This window comes from Cephus cinctus, unplaced genomic scaffold (assembly GCF_000341935.2).
Source record: "Cephus cinctus unplaced genomic scaffold, Ccin1 Ccin1_scaffold0076, whole genome shotgun sequence".
Lineage (NCBI taxonomy): Eukaryota > Metazoa > Arthropoda > Insecta > Hymenoptera > Cephidae > Cephus > Cephus cinctus.
In genome coordinates, this window is record NW_014332817.1 from 308,536 (window position 1) to 328,876 (window position 20,341).

The 20,341-nt window shown below is 40.5% G+C and overlaps 1 protein-coding gene and 2 long non-coding RNA genes across 8 annotated transcripts in view; 1 reads left to right on the forward strand and 2 right to left on the reverse strand.

The window, feature by feature from the left end:
• The window catches only part of LOC107270148 (transcription factor AP-2-epsilon), a 124,979-nt gene extending 121,759 nt beyond the window's left edge, over positions 1-3,220 (reverse strand). For 2 of the 5 annotated variants that reach the window (XM_015744896.2, XM_015744881.2), the window contains exons 1-2: positions 2,332-2,496; positions 1,385-1,804 (exon numbers count right to left, since the gene is read on the reverse strand). In XM_015744896.2, coding sequence (XP_015600382.1) covers positions 1,385-1,536 — 152 coding nt within the window. In that variant the 5' untranslated portion in view covers positions 1,537-1,804; positions 2,332-2,496. Of the gene's footprint in view, positions 1-165; positions 784-1,384; positions 1,805-1,868; positions 2,209-2,331; positions 2,497-3,167 lie in introns of those variants that run through there. The other 3 variants (XM_015744889.2, XM_025087710.1, XM_025087718.1) reach the window with 3 other exon arrangements.
• A 559-nt stretch (positions 3,221-3,779) lies between these two features.
• LOC107270186 lies at positions 3,780-15,050 on the reverse strand. 2 transcript variants are annotated; one of them, XR_003060519.1, is made up of 10 exons: positions 14,774-15,050; positions 12,980-13,275; positions 12,439-12,531; positions 12,255-12,369; positions 12,050-12,152; positions 11,681-11,909; positions 11,046-11,168; positions 8,591-8,919; positions 8,198-8,421; positions 3,780-6,440 (listed from the first exon to the last, which is right to left on the reverse strand). It is a non-coding gene; the product is annotated as an uncharacterized LOC107270186 (long non-coding RNA). The 2 variants fall into 2 exon arrangements; XR_003060520.1 differs by lacking the exon at positions 12,050-12,152.
• Positions 15,051-15,645: 595 nt separating this feature from the next.
• LOC112494751 lies at positions 15,646-19,159 on the forward strand. The gene is made up of 5 exons (XR_003060522.1): positions 15,646-16,642; positions 16,732-17,008; positions 17,076-17,557; positions 17,643-18,605; positions 18,689-19,159. It is a non-coding gene; the product is annotated as an uncharacterized LOC112494751 (long non-coding RNA).
• Positions 19,160-20,341: the final 1,182 nt, after the last annotated feature.

The following is a 20,341-nucleotide window of genomic DNA, read 5'->3' on the forward strand; positions in this document are numbered from 1 at the left end:
TGAAATAAAAGAGAAAAACGCGTCGGATTCTAAAACTTCAGATTACACAAGAAATGTCACCCAATGATAAACAGCATTGATTGCGATTGACAATTATTGACGGCTACGACTAAATAACAACAACAAAAAAACACAGATCCACAAAAATCCTCCACTGCAACTCACCTTCAGTTACACGTCGATGTAGAGAGCACCGCGAAAATCACCGATAACGCCACGATAAAACGTAAAGAAAAGTTGAATAAAATTTTCCCTCAGAAGCAAGCACCAAAAGAAAATTCAAGAGACAATCTCACAATTAAATAACATACGGAACATCGATGACAACACTGTCCCAGTGACGTCAGTAAAAATCATCCAGATACACTCTTAGAGATAAAGCTAAAAAAAAAGGAAATCCTGATCAGAACAATCAGACAGGCAATTTTAATGATCGCAGCGAAATAAAAAAAAAGTTCATCCTTGTAATAAAACGTTAAAAATATGAGGAGCAGCTAATCGTCCCGCAAATATCTTGGCAATCGGTAGCAACGATGTCTGATAATAAAGACGAGATAAAAGAATTGGCACTGTCAACAAAATGGTGTCTCCCGGAGCGCGTCGGTAGAGCAGGATAATTTAAAATACAAAGCAGCGGACGAGTCTCGTTACACAGGAAGGAAGGGAAGAAACGATTTTAGATCTCAGCACTGCACGTGGCGCGTCGCGACGTCGCACTGCGCTCGAGGCGAAAGGCGCCGTGGCGCCTCCGCCGCCGGGGGTGTGGTACCGCCTCCAGTCACATGACGACGCTCCGAGGGTACGCGCGCACACACGCACACGTGGGCAATGTTAAATACGTACGCACATTCAACCCGCACCTATACAATAATATCATAGGGAGCCAGCGCCGCAGCGTTTACGTTACGTTACGTTACGTTACGTTGCCACCCCCGTCTCATGGTACCAACGATGCCGAAGCGCGATGTCCCGCACCCTCCGACCTTCTGCGCATGTCCGATCGATGCCCCAACCCTGCCCTCAGCAACCCCCCATTCCCACTGTTATAACGCTGCCACCCTACAACCTACGAAGCACCTATACTCAGTACACAGCCTTATTCCTCCCACGAAAACCTTCGCGATACCTACGACCTCCTACCCTACCATTTACCATTTTATATCCCCACGATGCTCGCCCCTCTCTTTCCCTCTCTACATACCGATTCATCGGATACGATCGTTGCAACTTCACTGGAACCACCATAGCCTTCCTTTCTTTCTGACTGCCTGCTTGCCTGACCCTACCACTCTCGACGTCTTATTTCCATTCTCACTGCTTTCCCCTCGAGATTTTGATAAGGTTTCACAGATTTCATTACTAGGTATCTTTTTTTAAAACTTACCCAGAGGTACGAACGTAGATGTTTTCTTTTATATCCTTTTTAGAGATTTCTCTGTTCTCGATACTGCACTGTGTTACTGCGTATGGAAGAGGATCCAGTTTGGCTTTTATACACGCTGGATTTTGTAGAATTAATAGTTGGCTCCGTACCATACAATATGGCTAACGTTTATGTGCAGCAATTGTAACTTTTGCGACTGTTCCATTGCGTATAACGATTTCTTTTTAGAGCTTCGTTCTCGTTTAGATAACAGACGTTCGTTGTATCTCCAGTTCCGGTAACGTGACGCAGGCAATACTCGTAACCGTTGGGATGTAAATGGAATACGCTACCCAAGGAAAGATGGCGGAATACTCTTCCAGCCGTTTTATGATTGACATTCCACTGTTATCCACTTCGAACTGTCTCCTTCTAGCGCATCTGGAATATTATTATATATCAATTAAATAATAGCCAAATAAATTGTACGTTGAAATTCACTCACAATTAAATTCTATACTCAAGATGGCCAAGTCTGGATATCTTCTAGTCGAATGCTAGCGTTAATCGTTAAGACGAGAGGTTGGGTTAAGATCGTGGATTACCGAGATCAATTCTCTAGGAAGAAAATCGAGCTGCTCTCTACTGGAAGAGGTCAAATCGTCCATCTTCTTGGAAGAGTGTACTCGAGATACGGCACGGTACCACGCCTATGTTAAATCGTGACTCGATCGACAAGAGTAAACTTAACCGACGCCATGAAGAAACGGTCGAGAATCTGCATGAGGAACTTCGTTTATGAAAGAATTGCTTAAGCGCGAGATGAAATGAACAGAAATTTATAGTATACCATAATCAGTTATCGTAAGCATTCGAAAATAGCAATAGTAACAAGAGGAATCTGCAAATATGATATTCCAAGTGCGCATCACTGAGTGGAAAAAAATTGAAAGTCAAAAGGTACTAACTGTGTATAATTGGATTCCATTCGGGCATTCAAGTAGCTCCCAGCTTCTGTCGAAACACTAGGCATATCGTAATGCTCGTATCACGTAAAACGCAACTGAAACGACGAAATCCCTCGATACTCGAAGCCACCACCCGATTGCATTCCGTAGTAACCGCCCTGGGCGTATCGTAGAGCCTATTGCCGTGGCCATTGCTGAGCCATACGATTGGTACAAGTGAAGCGAATTGAAACCGCCGCTAGAGGCGCTAGTGCATTGTATACAATACCGAAAGTCAAATTCGATCTTTAAAAGTATAATTGTAAAAATGATATCTTATCAATTTGGGTACACATAAAATGTCAATAAATAAAATGTATATTCGGTTCCTGTTTGCGTCTGAATTTTTCTCGAATCTCTTTTTTTTTTTAGGTAAAATCCATCTTCGTAATGTAAAGACCAATCTTGCGAACACCGGATTCATTTCAAACTTCCTGTATGACTGAAAAGAAGACAACCGAGGAGGCTTTCTGTTTTTGACAGTGCGTCGTAGGTTGAAGAGATAATTTATCTGGCCTCGCGCCGCCGGGCATCGCTTGGAAACAATAATCGAAAATCATAAATTCAATGCTCTTGGCCCTGGAGCTACGACAACCACAACCCTTCTATATCATGCATATATGCAATATACGTATTCATATGTACAAATTGACGACTTGTTATATCTTTTATGTACGGACAAATTTAACGCAGTTGCAAATTCTACATACAGTTTACATTACATAGGTTAATTAACGTTGAGTTTTATGAAATCATGCGTAATGATATACCGTAAATATTATTTCATAAGAACTTACAATAAGTCTGCCGTGGTGTTTCGTTTGTCGCCATCTTAGATGCCGACGCCGCGACGCCTCGTATCTCTAAATATTTGTCCGACGCTGTCGGTACAGAGATACGTTGTTGTCATAATCGTCCCCGGCACATTTTTTCCTTAACCTCATGCGAAAGGAAAATCTATACGGATTTTGATTTGCTTTACTGAATTGAAAGAAAAACATTAAAAAAATTTAATATAAACATCTCAAATGTTGCAAAACATTTTATAGAAAATCATATAGCAGAAAAAATATGGAAATATCTCACAACTGTATTAAAAAATTTTTTAACTAAAAAAATACTGATCTGAGTAAAGCAGCGAGCGACTTTTCGCTAGGGCAATTTTTTTCCCGAATATAAAAACTATATCAATGACGCTTCTGTTTCGTGAAAAGTGTATAAAATATACGAGCTTGCGGCTTGTTGTCCATAGATCAAAGGAAGTCAAATAGAACGAGCGGGAGGATACGTGAAAAGAAGAGAACCAAATGGTGATGAAGAAACGTGGAGGAAGAATTGCCGCGACGGCGACGGAGTGAAAGAGTCCAGAGAGAGAGTAGAGAAGGGAGAAGAAAATTTATTATATCCCGTTTAATTAAAAAAATTAAAAACTATCGTAAATTCTCACACAGCCATAATATCAGGACCTTATACGTTATTCATAGTTAAGAGAAAATAATACTTCCCAGAAAGATTAGAATATTATAAGCAGAGTACAATAACCTGATGTAGTTCCCGAATGCAAGAGCACAGAAAAATCTTTGATATACCTACAATTAAAGTAATCCCATTACATAAACAAAATACAATAAAACATTAGAGACAAATGCAACGAACTTGAATAATCGTTTGTCACAGTTGACACCAGAGAATAAAGAAGTACAAATAAGGATAAAATTTAAATAAAAATAGTTTAGCGTCTAGTAAAAATAACATTGGAAAGTAGAGCAGTCATTTCACTGTCACGTAGCCCGGACGTTTAATGAAATAGTGATACGCTGTTTGGCGGTTCTTATATACAAAATAATCTACACATTACTTCGCATCTAATAGTGTTTCATTAAAATATCGCAAACACAGAAACAAGTAACAAGTTTTATATCTTGCACTTTGTAACATAAAATATTTGTTTCTAAACAAACCACGCGTGATTATGAAAATTTGAATAACAGTCAGTTTACATTAACAACTCAATTACAATTTCTATGTTTCCATGAGATCAAACAATATTATTATATTAAGTTAATGAATTAAACTATCAGTGTCTGACATAGGAACGAGTAGTAATGATAAGCTTAATAGGAATAAAGTAATCATTCTCATTATGGTAGGCAACGCTGGCGCCATAGTCGCGGCCTGCGGTCGAACTCCTGTAACACTGTAACTCGCTTGTTTAATGCAATTTAACTACCGCGGCATTATCGCTGAAGTTTCGCCGATGTAAGGTGGAAATTACTAGTGAAATTGCTTACGTATATAGGAGAGAGAGCCCAGAGCACTGCACAAGCTGCGTATGTGTTTATCTATTGGTGGTTAGATGAACATATACTAACTACCAAAGTACATATCTACCTGCACGTACTATCTACTCTCTGCATCAAGATAGCCACGAGGGCCATCTTACCCTAATTACCTAATTATCGGAACCGATGACCTAACTTCTCCACGATCTGCCTGCTGGAAACACCTTGCGAATTCGCATACGAGTCATGAGATAAGAGTGACGTACTCATTGCCATGTAATGACGTGCATACATGCTATTTAAATAACATGCTCCGATTACATGTAAGTCTATAATTACATTGCTTGTACTTTTATTAATCTATAAAATAGATAAGATAATTTATCTTGTCATCCGATGTCACGAATCTCGTGTACATTTTCATGGGTTACAGATATGTCCTTCAGCTTTCTATTATGAAATGTAAGGCCCTTCTTTTATAAGGCCCAGAATACAGCCTTTCAGTGCATTAGGTAATCCCATCGATAGAAGAGCTATACCATTGTATGTCTATCTATTGAGGAAGGATCGGCCTTCATGCGATTCTTATCCCTATTGATTTGAAGGACCGCAAATCCTTGCGATCTTTTCAAGATCCTTTCAAGGCAATTCGAAAAGCCTAGGGCCGTCAGGTGCTGCGACCTTCCTCCCATGAAATTAGGATATTGCTAGTGATTTTTTCCAAAAACATTTCGGTCTCTCGTCACTCGATCCATTGAAAATCTTAATCTATCGCTCTCTCGTGTACTCAGTCGCTAACGGAGGAGAAACTTGTTGACTCAAGCGCGTGGCGAATCCGCCTTTCAAAATATTTTCTGTCTGTGCGTGTATTTATCAGTTTGCGATAGAATTACGCCTACAAAGACTTCAGGGTTACATGTCTTCCACTTTCAATTCCTAGCACAAGTTGCCCTGCTTTTATTGAAAATTTATCCCCGACGTACCGCTCTAGAATTCTGCGAACTCAGAATTTCTTTAACCCCAAGAGAAAAAAATTTTTTAAAAAGAAGAGACCATCGAAGATACGTTTCAAACAGATCGGTGTCTTTTACGTAGACATACTATTTAAGGAATCTATGCTAAACGTATAAAATGTATCGTTCAGTAATTACAGATGCAACAAGTGCATACAACGCATAGTAAATACAGTGGACGCTTTATACAAACTAGTTTCCCAATGCAGATAGCATTGCGCATTACATTCGTAAAAAAGCAGGGAGCACATGCTCCAATCCGCACTTGAAATTCTGTCGTGCCGATGTTTCTCGGGGGCGTTTTTTCGAATAACCCTTCGAGAAGGAAGAGAATGCACGTAGTTATAATGCATTCTTGGCAGATACTTAGGGCCGCCGTCGAAACCGAAAGGCTTCGGCCATAATAAAATGCAAATTGCCAGTCGGGCCTAACGTGTTCTGGTCTCGCGGCCGTGAACCTCGGCGTGCAAACCTAATCTCTCGTTGCCTACTTGAAATCCGAACGATTTCACGATTCTTTGAAGTACAGAAGAGAACTCGAGGGGAGAGTAACGCACCCCTGATGGCGAATGGAATATCGATGGATTCACAGTGAAATTCACAGGGCGATTTCTCAAGCGTATTTCGTAGCTGCTTGGATACAGCTTGGAAAAACAAATCCTTTTTCACAGATTCAACGGCCTTTCAGGTTTCTTCTCTTCCTTTTCTTCTTGCATCCTGTTGTTCTTTTTCTTCTCCTCCCCTCTCGCTATGCCTCGTCCTTGTCCTCCTCCTTCTGTCAAGCGGAGAAAAAAATAATCTTAGTCAAAATGCATCATCCCCAAAAGTTACTAGCATAGCGTGATCAAGTAACATTTTAAAAGCCATGTAAAACTCGTGTATAATCCTCCTCGTAAAAATACCACTCCATAAAGAAGCTCAGACTGTTATAACTTTATCGATACAGCTCTTAATTCGTGATAGAACATTAGTTCCGAACTTATCATGGATTCGAGTGGACACCCACGGTGCGAACATGCTTCGAAATCACCACCTCCCAAACCAGTACCATCTGACCCCAGCACATGACTCTACGAGTAGCCCCGTTTCATTTCATTCTTACATATAATTTTTTTTTTCTCCTCTTATTCTCATAGCTGTTATACCTTCGCTACACTTGATTTATTCCAAGATTTACTTCGATAGAGCCATTTCCAAGCATTTCGTGCCTCCCTAGAAGTAATACGTCACTACCAACTATTTTTCACCTTGCAACCAGAAACCGTCTCCCGCAGGGAGCCAATCGGTAAAATCGAAAAGCTCAGGATTTATGACTTTCCGTAAGTCGACCACGCCAGTAGCATATCTATCTAGTTAGATCTCAAATATCGAGAATCTAAAATTATTAAATTCTAATTAAAAAAAAACTATATCCTAACAATTCCTATAAGATTTATCGATAAATCTTTTACAAAGAATCGTCCAAAATATAAGAAAAAAACAGTTCATAAAGAGAGCAGCTAATAAGTTACTGATGTAAGTAAGAAGTATCAGATAGATACTTCAGGACATGTGATTCGTACGTACGTAGCTGGAAGATCGAACATTACCTAACCGGAGACTTTATCATCGCGCTCCCTCGCGTCTCTCATTAGTTGGCACGCCGCCCCGGGGCTGTGCGTGAGTTTAATTTGTGAAGGGTATGCGTGAATGTGCGTGCATATACGCGTAGAGGAGTGCGTGCGTGTACAGCGTGGGCGGCACGCACGCTACATTCCGTACCAGCACACGAGCACCATATAAGAGAAGCGCACGAGCACGAAACAGCGTAATATGGGAATGTACGCGGCGGTTCGAATTTAAGTGAAGAGAACAAATACCCCGCTCCGCGACTAGACCTCAATTATCAAAGAATCCGGAGACCGCGAGGCAAATTCCAGGTTAGACCGCGCGCCATACCACCTCCTTCGCTTCACTTGCCTAACTACAGTGAAGCCAACCTCGACCAACGATACAGTATAGTCACTACCTTTTCAACTTCATAACTTCACCCCGTACGAAGTGTCTGCGCACTTGTAGTAACGAGTAAGATTTAAAGATCAGACCACGTGTTTATAATGCTCATTAAAATATTTTTCATTCTGTTATTTAGTGAAGTGGTGTCACTGTTTGCAAGGTTGAACTTGTGGTATTCGAGTCTACGAGTTGTGTAAGGCGTTGGCACGTAACAGATGGCAATTATACTGGTGGTGTAAATTGTTAGGTAGAATCGTTGGTGGTTTTCTTTTTTAATATAGTCTAATTGCTGGATCGATCGGTCTCATCGTTGGACCCCACTTCGCCACCCAATTCTCGTTCCTCAAACAATGCCAATATGTTGGCTCGTGGGTCACTGCCTTGGCACGGAACTCGTATACACACGACAAACCAAAAGGGGGATGGCTCTCTATGTGCGGTATAGGGTGAAATTTAGTGCGGAATAAGGGCTCCCTTCTAACTTAGCCTTAGGCAGGGTTTACAACCCTCCTTGTGAATCTGGCCGTGTGCGCATACATTTTCAAAATTCACTTCGATCCCACCAGGTTGGAATGGATCGTATTAGGTACAAGAGAGGCTGCTACACGTTCTTCGACCGTTACTTCTCTTTATACCGCCTTCATCTTCATTCTACGCTTTCTTCGGCTTTTCCAAATTTCATCCTGCATTGGATTATTAAACTTTCCAGCACCCTCGTACAAGAAATTCATCGTCTGGAAAGTTTGGTATTTCAGCTTCAACTGTAATGAATTTGTTAGGTTTTAATAATGTCAAAAACTAAGTTTACACGAATAAAGAAATTGATAGCTAATCGTCTGTGATAAGCTATTGATTTTTTGGCAATTTTTATACACAGTGTAGAAAAAGAAGTTAGACTAGATTGTGACGTGTAATATGTTCGTGATTTACCTAATACCGTGTGTGCGCCTTGGCTGAAAAGCCAGCTCGTTCTCGAGATCTTCGGCGCGCCGTTAAATAAATGGCGGACTTGGTCGACGCGAATCCGCCGACGGGCGGTCTCCGAAAGTTTGCGGATTTAAGAATCGAAGGGAGCATAAATTGAAAGTAATGGGCCTCGTACGTTCCACGTCGAATGTCGACTTATCTCTCGTTTGGCGACGCGAGTGCCGGCAAATGTCTTCCCAGCACGAAAGCCGCATTTTTCGAATAGCCCGCATCCAGCGCACAACCTTGACTCCGTTGACGGGCCAATCGCTGGACCACGAGTACACTTTAATCTGAAAAAAAAAAATTGAAATTTGTATTTTTCCCAACGCAACAACATTCCTTACGTCTTTTCCAATAGAAGAAAAAGAATATACACTCCTACTATAAATTACACCTCGTGAAGGAAATCAGCATGAACGCGGGAAAAAGGAGCAGAATACGTATTATATATCAATTAAGCAAACCCGATAATTATTCATATAAATATAAATAATTATTATGAGCGCAAACATCGCCAGTGGAGAAAGAATCGAGAAGGGTAAAAGAAAGTGACGTTATAGCCGTTGGCACGGTAAGGTGTCTCGAGCCCCAGGTGGTAGCCAACCACCTACTGGGAGTTAAGAACTCTAAATTACACGTGGACGCGGCTTTATGTCTTCATCGCTTACAGCTCGCGACCGATCTGCAAGGGATCCTTAAACAGTGAAGACTCGGTTCTCGCGTGTACAGATATGAAACTAGGTATCTTAAGAGACCTACTTTGTAAGTGTGTTATAAAATCGTTAAAAAATTTTAAATTAAGGTAATTGCACATTATCGCCATGAGTTCAGATACGTTTGCTACTGCAATAACTATATAAAACGACAGGTGGATTCAGCTTAAACGACTTGCAACACAAGCAGGACTTGGTCGACTCCTATCTTTCTTGAGGAACGCCTTGAGCTTAATGCAATATCCAAACGCGGTTCAGTCATTTCCTGGTGGCCATATAGTGGTCCCCAGCAGCAAATCCCTGGGGAGAGTTTTGTCAAAGGATCTTTATTCCACGAGGAAGTATAATACACTATTGCGCCTCCGGCTAGAGGGAAATGTCACACAGAGAGAAACTCAGGCCGCAAAAATTTTGGCTGTGAACTATATTTTATCGAATGGTCACGTAGTACCATATACGCCATATTGGATATAGTAGATTTTGTATAGAGATATGAATGTGTAAAATTAATAAAACATTGCCATGCCGTTTAGAAATCCTTTTTCTGAATAGATTGAATTTTTAACACATTCTTAAATGAATTTATTTTGGTTTGATATTTTTAAATATCTTACGCAAGTACTGCTGGATTATTTTTTCTCGTACCACTGGTTTTACGGAGGGAGATGGAATTTTACAAAGTTTATCTTTTATTGGAACTCCGACCGCACTGATCGATAGCGCACAGTCGGATTTTAGTTTTAAATATTGAAAACGTCAAGCGTTTGAACTGATAGGCAGCTGACTGCGGCAGACAGGAGACCCGTTTCATGTGTGGGTATTTTTTTTTAAATTTCAACATTCTGCATTGATTGGAATTTCACTCCATATCGATAGGCAATACGAGAGGAAAATAGATGTATGACGTTATAAAAAACATGTGCTCCTTTTCATTTTTATTGCTAAAAAAAAATCATTGTATTTTACTGGATTTAGAAAATTGATTGGAAAAAAATTTCATCAGTACTTCCAACGCAACGTTCCTGCACCGTTATTCCCATTTCAAAGTAATATAAGAAAAATTCCTACCTCGAAAATGGACTAAGCTTTTAAATGTGACAATGAAAATTCATTAAAAAAAAAAAAAAATATGCACGGCAAGGAAAACACTGTCTTGGATATCGCAAAATCTTTTCCTAGGCCGCATATCGATCTCCCTCTCTAATAATTACAAGAAGGAAAAACAATGGCTCCAATCACGCGTTGGGACAATGGAGAAATACAACAATTGCGTGTAGGACCCCCCATGAAGATACGCGTCCAGCTGGTAATTGGACGTCGAGCCGGGGAGCCCTACGTGCCAAGTGGTAAAACCCCTTCGTTGCTAGATACTTGCATTGTTTATGCCTCTCGTTTCCCAGTCCAGGTTCCGCGTTCCCTGCACCACCTTCTCAATTCTTATAGTCCTTGTGTCAATGCACTCGTGCACTTCAGCACTTATCCACTTCAAAAAATCAATCTCTTGAAGCGTCACCTGCATTTCAGAATACTCCTAGAAGCACAGCTAGATCCTGGTTCAGTTCAACCATTGTCCTTTCCAACGGAGGATGACACTCTAGCACTTTTCTTCTTTTGCAGGTATTCAATGCACTTACACCCACTGCACTTTAACTATAAAACCACAAAATATTTCCTAAGTAAATCATACCATATTATGTACTCACTCCCTTGTGACGCCAGATGGATGAAAACCTCATGCACCCCATACCAATCTTTTTCTCCTATTTTTTTCTTTTCGCAAATGCCCCAAGGCGTCAGGGCGTACCACTGCTACACTTCCGATAGTCCTAATAAATCATAGTAATAGTGCATTAAAATAGGTGGTTTGGTTTGCCACATGGCACATCCGGTAAGGATTGATAAGCGTGGCTGCTCTTGGTAAGTTAGTAAATTCGACACCGTACGAATGCACTCTCCCTTCTTTACGGTATGTATATGTGTACATATTTATATATACATATATTATATATGCACTTGAGTATAAAAAACATGTTAAAAAGGTCTAGAGGAAAAATGGGCATTCTGTTGGATGCTTAGATAATATGAGTACGTAGCGCATTTATGATTTTACGCAAATTTTTGGAACCTCCTGGTCCTACCAGCAAAGGAGCTCACCGTCAGAAGAGCCCTACCGTTTCACTTTACATTATAAACCATAGAGACGGCTACCTCCTGCCACAACGCTGGTAGGTAGATAGGTAGATAATACCGAAGAAAAACTTTATCTCATGAATTAATTATAACAAGCGCGAGAAAAACGGGGAAACATTTTTATTTAACGTCTAAATGGCGAGCTTACTTCAAAGCTGGTTATCCAGTCTTACTCTTGGATCTCCCTTCCGATTTTTTTTTCATCCTCATTTTTTCCCCTCTCCTACGTCGCTCCTCCTTTCCCAGCTTCCCTTCGTTTCCTTCTTTCTTCTCTGGTAGTGGAGCTGGATAACAGGGAGAAACCGCGTTGCCGGTACTCGGGTGAGGGTGGCCCAGGGCCGCATCAGAGAGTTGAAAGGGCACGGGGCTCAACGAGACTAAGAAACAGGGAGAAAAACGTTATAAGAGAACAGGGAAAGAAATAAGTTTTGTGATGGGCTAAGGAACGTAAGAAAAATGTTTTATTTTAATTAGTGCTGGAGTACGTCAGAGAAACGAGAAGAAGTTCCCTCCTTACCGACGAGGTAATGAACCTGTAGGACATAACCGGTAATTGGATTCTTCCTTTATGCTTTAATTGGCAAAGTCCTTTGGGAGTCCAGGATGTACTCAGAAATTTACTAGAACCACCACGTGCTTTGGTCAACTTTCAAACCCACGCGTATATATATTTATATATCAGACACAATAAATTAAAAAAAAAACTGTTATCGAAACCTTACCATCATTTTTGCCAAATCTAAGAGGAATCTGAGCATCGACGATATCGAATATCAGACATATTGACAAAGTCGTTGTACCAGAGGATTACAGGACCTTTGTGAAAATCTTGTCTATCTAAAACAGTCCGTTAAGATGGGTTAATTAAGATTACCGATTAGGTATAACGAAACTCGTTAAACTGACCTTCGTGAATGTTCTTGAATATTCATAGCTATCCAAAATGGACGGAGGTTTCGTGCATTAACATACTTGCATGCATCATCGTGCCTCAGGACTCTATACAATATACATATATAATATACACGCGTATATATACGCAACCCCGTAAGCTGGTTATCCTACTACTTGACTCGTTTCCCTTTCCTGGCTCTAACGAATTTGTAATTTTTCACGCAAACGGGATTCATTACACTCTCTCATGTGTCCACCCTATACCTATACGCGTTTATTGAAAACGAAACGAAACAAATATCAGTAATATATCACGATGAGATTTTTAATGCCCCGCCTTGCTAGTATAGCATAACGACCATCTTAATCACCAGCGCGTCCAGACGGACCCATCCGACTAATGAGCTCAGTGCAAAGCAAACACGCGTCCATCTAATACAAAGGACCAGTTAGAAATATAACTTGAGAATATAGTATATAAATAGAAAATGGCAATATATCCTCTCAAATGCAGAGGTGACTGTATAACTATATGTACAAGATTTGTACATACCTTACGTGTGATATCATATCCCATAGTACATATGTACTCATGCGAGCGGCGGTGGGTTAAAAACGTTTTTCAAATTTTCCAGGATGTCCTGGATGAAAAAACAAAGCGAACCACTCCGAGTGCAACTTTTCCATTGGCACTTTAGCCAGAGGCTAAAAATCGTGAAGTTGGGAATCCCTCGTCGTCCGTGCATTTACGGCCCCCGGTCTGAGACTGATACCAGCTGTCGACAATCCTGATTTTACATCCTCCTCTGGTGCAAATAAATTGGACTGAAAGTCGCGAGCATCGTCTACCTATATGCAGATGTATGAAAGTGAAAAAAAAATTATATGTGGAAAATATAGATAGCATATTGTAGATATATCTAGTAAGGTATACTATATCCATATGTAGCCAGTATGCATGAGTATATACAGTGGTTCTCTCTCTCTGGCACGCGTTCAGAGAAATATGAAGACCCGCCTGTTAAACGTGACGAATTAAGGATCACGCGCGTTTCGCCCTGGACAACCAAGAGAAAAGCAGTGCCTCTTCCGTATAAATAAGCATTAATCTCCGTCGTTTTAACATGGCGTGTATTTCATTTGGTACATAGGAGAGCTGCGAGAGCTCCAATAATCGTATGCATGGGCTTTGGCGTTCACTGACAAATTGCTTCGACCGAAAAGCCAGCAGTATTCGAATTCTCTGACAGTGTCGCTTTGTTTTTCTTTTACGCACTTTCTCTCTTTTTTCTACTACCTTCTCAAATATTCTTGGATGTGCTCCGTCGAGTCAGGTAGCTCAGGCATCCTGCAGTACTACAGTGTTATTGCCGGTGTATATTATGAATGCAAGACTGAAAGTTCATAGACACGCTTATAATTTCAAAATGGCATCAATTAGACTGAAGAAACGTAGGCCTATGCTCTTGCAGAGTGCAACAACTTTAGCTTTGCTCGACGATGTATACGACATCCTTGAAACCAGCGAGACTCGTTTGGTACATACCGAACTTCGCTAATCATACGGGTCACTGCGTCACAAAGCGAATTCTCGAGCGCCAGCCTCTAGAACGGCTAAGACATTATTATTATCCTCAGATTGCGAGATCAAAAAGCCTCGATTAACGGGATCATCGTGTAGAATCTTGGAGTTGAGGATCTTTATATCCACCAATGCCTATGGCTACGCTGTCTTTTTTGTGTAATTATGTATGAGAGAGAAACTATCAAGTTGTACTATGTAAAAAAAATGTCATATGGACAATTTGTGATGCAGTATGGTTAGAATAGGATGGATTTCAAATATTATCGATTATCTTATACGTATACCCATAAGCTGGCCATGGATGAAAAAAGAAAGGGGTTTCTCATAGGACGTATGAGCGCTCTAAGCGAAAAGGACATTCTGAGTGATTGTGGTTGCCGCAATCTTGACATTCTCCTGAAATCCTTACAGCACGACATACGCTACTGTGTTTAGGCGCCGGAGATCATTCTATATAAAATGGCCGCCGTGTACAATACGTATTGTATAAACGTAGAAAAGCCCCTCGTGAATATGTCTATTAACGCTTAATGACAGGGTATTTTAATTAAGGATCTCCATTGCTCGGAACATAATAGACGAGTAAATATAGTAAAAACGAATATGCATAATGGGAGATAGAAAGGTAGGTAGGTAGGAAGGAAGGAAGGAAGGAAGAAAGAAAGCAATGAAAAGGAATCGGTGTTGCGTCATGTCCAGGTTTTATTATGTAGACAGGTTATTAACATAAAACAAAGTGAAATACTAGAGGTATGGACATACCTGGTATTCAAAACGACGTAATTCCATAGGGAGAAGCCATGGCTATGTTGAGCTTTGATCTTTGTGCCGGAATATTATAAAAGTCCAATGCAGTAATATTATACTGTCTAATTGCTGTCGTTGAACAAAGCCCAGTTTTGGCGCACAACATCCTCGTTCCTCAGTGTAAAGAATAAACAGATAAACTGTACATCGCACATCAGACACACGTCACATTGTAAACTTTAACAAGGAATCAGAATCAAGCAAGTTATACAATATGAAACTGAAACTTAAAAGGTTTCGGCATCGTGAAAGAGAGGGCGTTGAATGTTGGCGTTTGAACGTTTTGACTTTAAGGCGAGTCTTTAACCCGATCGGTAACGAGCGTCGATAAGAAAATACCCCGACGAAATTCTAGGTTTAGTTCTTCTACGGGTCCACCCTCGCATCCAACCACATGAGCTATGTAACCTGGTATTTTATACGTAAGATCTATAGAGCCTAGGCACTAACGTTTAGCGATAATTCTAGGGTTCTTCGCGGGATCCCTCCGGCTCTGCGGATGACTTATGTTTCGGCCACAGGCTTCGCAGCATTAAGCGGAATCATCATCATTATCATCGTCCTCCTTGTCGTCCTCAACGTCCTCGTCGTCCCCTTGAGTTTCATCAGAACCTTACTGCGTGTCGCCACTTTTACCCTCTGACCTCTATCGTCGGTACGGAATAATTAAGATATTGCCAGTGATCAGGAAAAGTTTAATAAGACTTATATAGAAATTACGTAATGGTAAGTTATATTTGAGTTAATCACAATGATCAAAATACTTGCTTTAGAAATGGCGGACAAGTAATCTCTACAACACGAACGGATAAGGATTACAATGGCGGATCGTAGAAGGGTCAGGCTTGGTAGAACCTACCGGTCTGCAATAAAGATAATTGGAATATGATCCAAAGTTTCAACGAATAATAGCAAAGGGAGCAAAGTGCTGAGATAGTATGGTATCTCTTCAAAATACGTACAACCATGGCATTTTGATCAAAACTGCAAACAGCGTTACACAGCTTCAACCATCCAGGCATCCCAACGCAATCCCGCCGGATGACAAGGAGCGGGGTTAGAGGACAGGTGCTACTGACGCCTTTGATCTCGCCCGAGTTACACGCTTTGGAGCATCGCGCACGAAAAAGGGAATTATCGAAATTCTCCGACTGCTCCCTCGCTCTCCAACCTCCTAACGGGAGGTTCCCTATCCCTCCGGTTTCCAACCTCTATTCCTCCCTCCTCAACACCGCGCAATCATCATCCTCTCCATTCCCTTCATTCCTTCTTTCTCTCTTACCTCCCTGCATATTCTTCATCCAATGCAACAACCAGACACCTGAGGCATTGCTTTCTTTTTTCAAATGAGTATTTTTTTTTTCTTTTTTTTTCAGGAAAAATTCACTCAGATTGTGGCTATCTCATCCCATATGCTGCCCAAGATATACATTTATACTTCAGGCAATACACATCCCTTAACCAAATATCAGTGAATTGGCAAGGATATTTAAATAGAGTAACTAAAAGAGCATTGCCAAAGCGTATGGACTATTCAGGCTGATTACTCTCTGGTTCCAGTATGGCTAATAGACACAGATAGTCTCTAAGACTATATCAAGGGAAATACTAAACGCAGACTCCCAATGGACCTGAAAGCTGTTGACGACAAATCGAGGGTTAAAATACTATCGGTAAATAGTCGAGTAAAGTGTAGGGTGATGTCTATCATAGGATAGGGACTCACCCAGGGATTATAACCCTAATTTCAACCGTGTCCACATACCATAGAGACAACCTCGGGGTAACTCCAGTTCAATCTTTCAAATCTGCCTACTAAAGACGGTTAGTATCTAACAGAACATATATATCTGTCAGACTATTCGTCTCGTGCAAAAAATCAGAGTAATTTAAACCAAATCAAAAATTGACAGGAACAGGAAGTGAGAATAACGTATATACGATTAGAAATTTCACAGGAACGAAGATTCCCGATGATTCATGAACTCAAAAAATACCTCGTTGTAAACTTAATAGGCACTCTCCTCGGTTATTAACGAAAAAAGACTACGGACAAGGAATCCCTCTTCTTTTCAAACGTTCATAAATCATACTTCGCAGCCAGATAAATGCCTCTTAATTTCGTCAGTGCTTTGGAGAACGATCATGGAACGGAGGCCTTTACGAAGACTACACAGTGTCGATTATGCCGTGAGATATATTTTATCGCCATATATGTTATAGTGTTAATTTAATGACGCCACATCATTTTATTTAGGATTCTCTCGTCCAATCCTAAATCATAGTAGAGGCAATCCGCCAATAGATGGATTGACTTTGAGACGTGAACATCCTGAGACCTCGAGATGCCGGGATGCTGAGACGTCTCTGAAATTCCCGGACACGCTCCTTTCCCGATACCAAACTCTCAGCCAAAGGTGAGCCACGCCAAAGTGAAGGGTTCAACTCACAGGGAGAAAGAGAAAGAGAAAGAGAGAGGTTAGCAGTTAGCAGGACTAGACTTTCGTGCTTCTCGGCTCCTAAAACTGTAGGGCACGATAATTGTGAGAACAATGCTTCTTCAGACAATTTCGGGCTAAACTATTTCTCGGTTCGCCGTACCTCCGAATTCCTTCATCACATGTCGCGTGCATCAATGCGTGAGAATAGCGTGTCCCACTCGACACGAACCTGATATCTATAGGTACCAAAGTGCATAGTTGGATGCACTACCGTTACATCATTAAGCCAATGGAGTGTGTAAGTGTGCTTTGTGATTGTGGACAGACACTTGTTAAAGTTTGTTTTACATTCCATTTATTCTTATTGCTTTTCTTTCTTTCAGATGTACCATGGGACTTTGCAGAATCTTTCTTCAGAGAATTTGACAATTCTCAGCTTGACCTCAGCGAATATCGGTAACGAAAGGAGAGCGATCGACGTCCGTGAGAGAAATTCGCACAAAAGTCAAAGGAAAAATTCGACCGGCTCTAAATGCAACCCTAAAATTTTGAACTGACGGCCAAAAGAATGTATAATTAGGAGGCATAAAAGTAACCATCGCCCACTCAAAGCACTTGCTGTGTTATACCGTTGTGGGTCGTCGCACCCACAACTGCAGGTTCCCGTCGATCTCTGAAAGTTCGAGATGTTCGGCAATTTTTCTTTATTCTTTTTTCTTTTACTTTCGTTTCTTTTCTTCCCTTCTGAGACAATTACGATGAGTGCCAGGTTCCCTGCCATTAAAGTATCGCTAATCGTTCCGGGTTATACTCCATCGACATTTGCAAAAATCATTGTAAAAAAAGTCAGATGAAATCATTACAGTAGACCCATATGTATTGTCGTTGATTAAACTTGAAATATTCTTTTGAATCTTATCATTCGTGTATCGGTAATCGTTAATGTATTCTGGGTTCAATCCAATTTTCACTTTTTCCCTAAATTTCTCATTGCCAATCAAAATATCATTGGTATCAAGATCCAAATGAACATTCATACGCAATTGCATAGCTAACGATAGCAAAACTGATCCTCCTACCCACCATCTGTCATTTCTGATCGTTAACTTGGTTAGCACACGCATATCAAATCGAGCAGGGCGAAGCTTAGCGCGGAACAGCCAGTCGGCTAATGCGATTTGGATATATGGAGAGTCCTGTGGGATATTTCGGGTGTACGATGCCCCCATTGCGTCCTGAGACGCGATAAATACTATGCATATGTAAATATTACAACGAGCATATCAAATTGGTTACAAAAACGTTCTACTGTATCAAGCGGAGAATCTAAGATATTCAAACAAAAGGTATAAAGTGCATACAAGTCAAATAAGTTTCATTTTATTCTTGGTCACTCTACAAATTATATGAAACTTCTTCTGCCTTTCAGTTTGGATCGCGAGGGAAGTCTGTACAAGAGTTGGAAAGAATGCTGCTTTGTAATTATTTGAGAAAATTCAGTATACAAGACGAATCACTTAGACGAACACAAACGCGTGAAACCTTTTCTCACGCTCAGGATTCTACGCATTAGTGGTGGCAATCTAGTCCCGTTAACAGGATCAGGACTTGCGAGAAACGAAGGGTTCTCTACTCGTTATATTGGCAAACCGTCTATTCAGGGTCGATCCTCGGGGACGGGATTTCAGTTACTTAGGAAGAATTGCCACAAAGAGACGAACCTATTGTGAACATTGTTGTTGCGACGAATTCTACTATGATCCAGTAAGGTTGTTTATCTTTACAGACCCAATAAGCCACAGGCGTATAACTGTGTACCAATCGTATATGTACTCTTGAAATTCTATAAATGTGCAATAATAATTTTGTACTATCGTAATTCATAAATTGTACTTTTTACAAGAAGCAACAGTCTTCGGTAGAAGCTGCTTCGTTGTGAATTGCCTTCATTACTTTGATGAAACAAGGGAAGGGAATTTGGATAAACCAAGACGGTACGAGAATGAGTTATTTTGAAGAATCGTCCTTAAAGCCAGATTCTAATTACAGAATACATTTTCAAATTTACCTTCTACTTGTAAATAAAATGCGATGGTCGAGACGTTTCCTCCCTTTAGCTGCGAAGCGCGCTTTTGCCGTCAGGCTAATGATTTGCAAACATCACCCCTCGGCTCGTTCCGCTCATTACAAAGTTTTTGCCGGGCGTGTTATGCGTGAACAAGGCAGACATCTTGAGAAAACCTAAGGGAGGAAACGCAAGGTTTGTTGAAACTTCCATTAACGTAACTTCATATACATATAGATTTACCCGTCCTCGTATATCGTATAATTCATGTTATTACTGGTATTATAAGTGAGACTATTTTCACTAAATAATCTTACAGTACTACCATATATCTTCAATTTATGAAAATGCATAAGAAAGTTATCAACACATTACGGACCTTCAAGAATATCCTGTAACTATATGACATTACCAATTTAATAGAGCAGTTATACTAATGTGGTAGAGTGAATTTCTATAACGACTATATTTATAAGTCAATAGCGCTATTAGACTTGATTATTAGTAAATATTAACACAGCTATAAAGCTCATGGCGTGAGTAAATTCTCCACTAATTAAATGTCCAAGCATAAAACTCCATTTTTAACAGTCTCCGTCAAAACGAAAATCAAAATAGGGCATAGATACCATCTGGCTGCAATTCCATCAGGGTTTGGAGAAGATTGGAATTGTATCACCTAAGAATGAGGTCATTCTCTTCTAGGAGCTTCAGGGTATACGCCGATGTGCGGGATAAGGATACTTCACTTTCTATAGACGCCTTCGGGCCAGCTAACATGCAGTGGTTCTAGATAATGTGTTCTAAATCGAACCACGTCGGTGGTAAATGTTCCTACTGGTTACCAATAAATGGAAGAGCAGATAAAATCCTGCTGATAAAGTAATCAAAGAGTGTTTTTGTCACTGGTGATCAACGGAGAAACTATTGTATCCGCTGAGGTTTAACGTCGATATCTGTAATATCGACCACAGAAGCACAGATTATTTCAGAAGTGCACTACGAGACTCCTAGTGG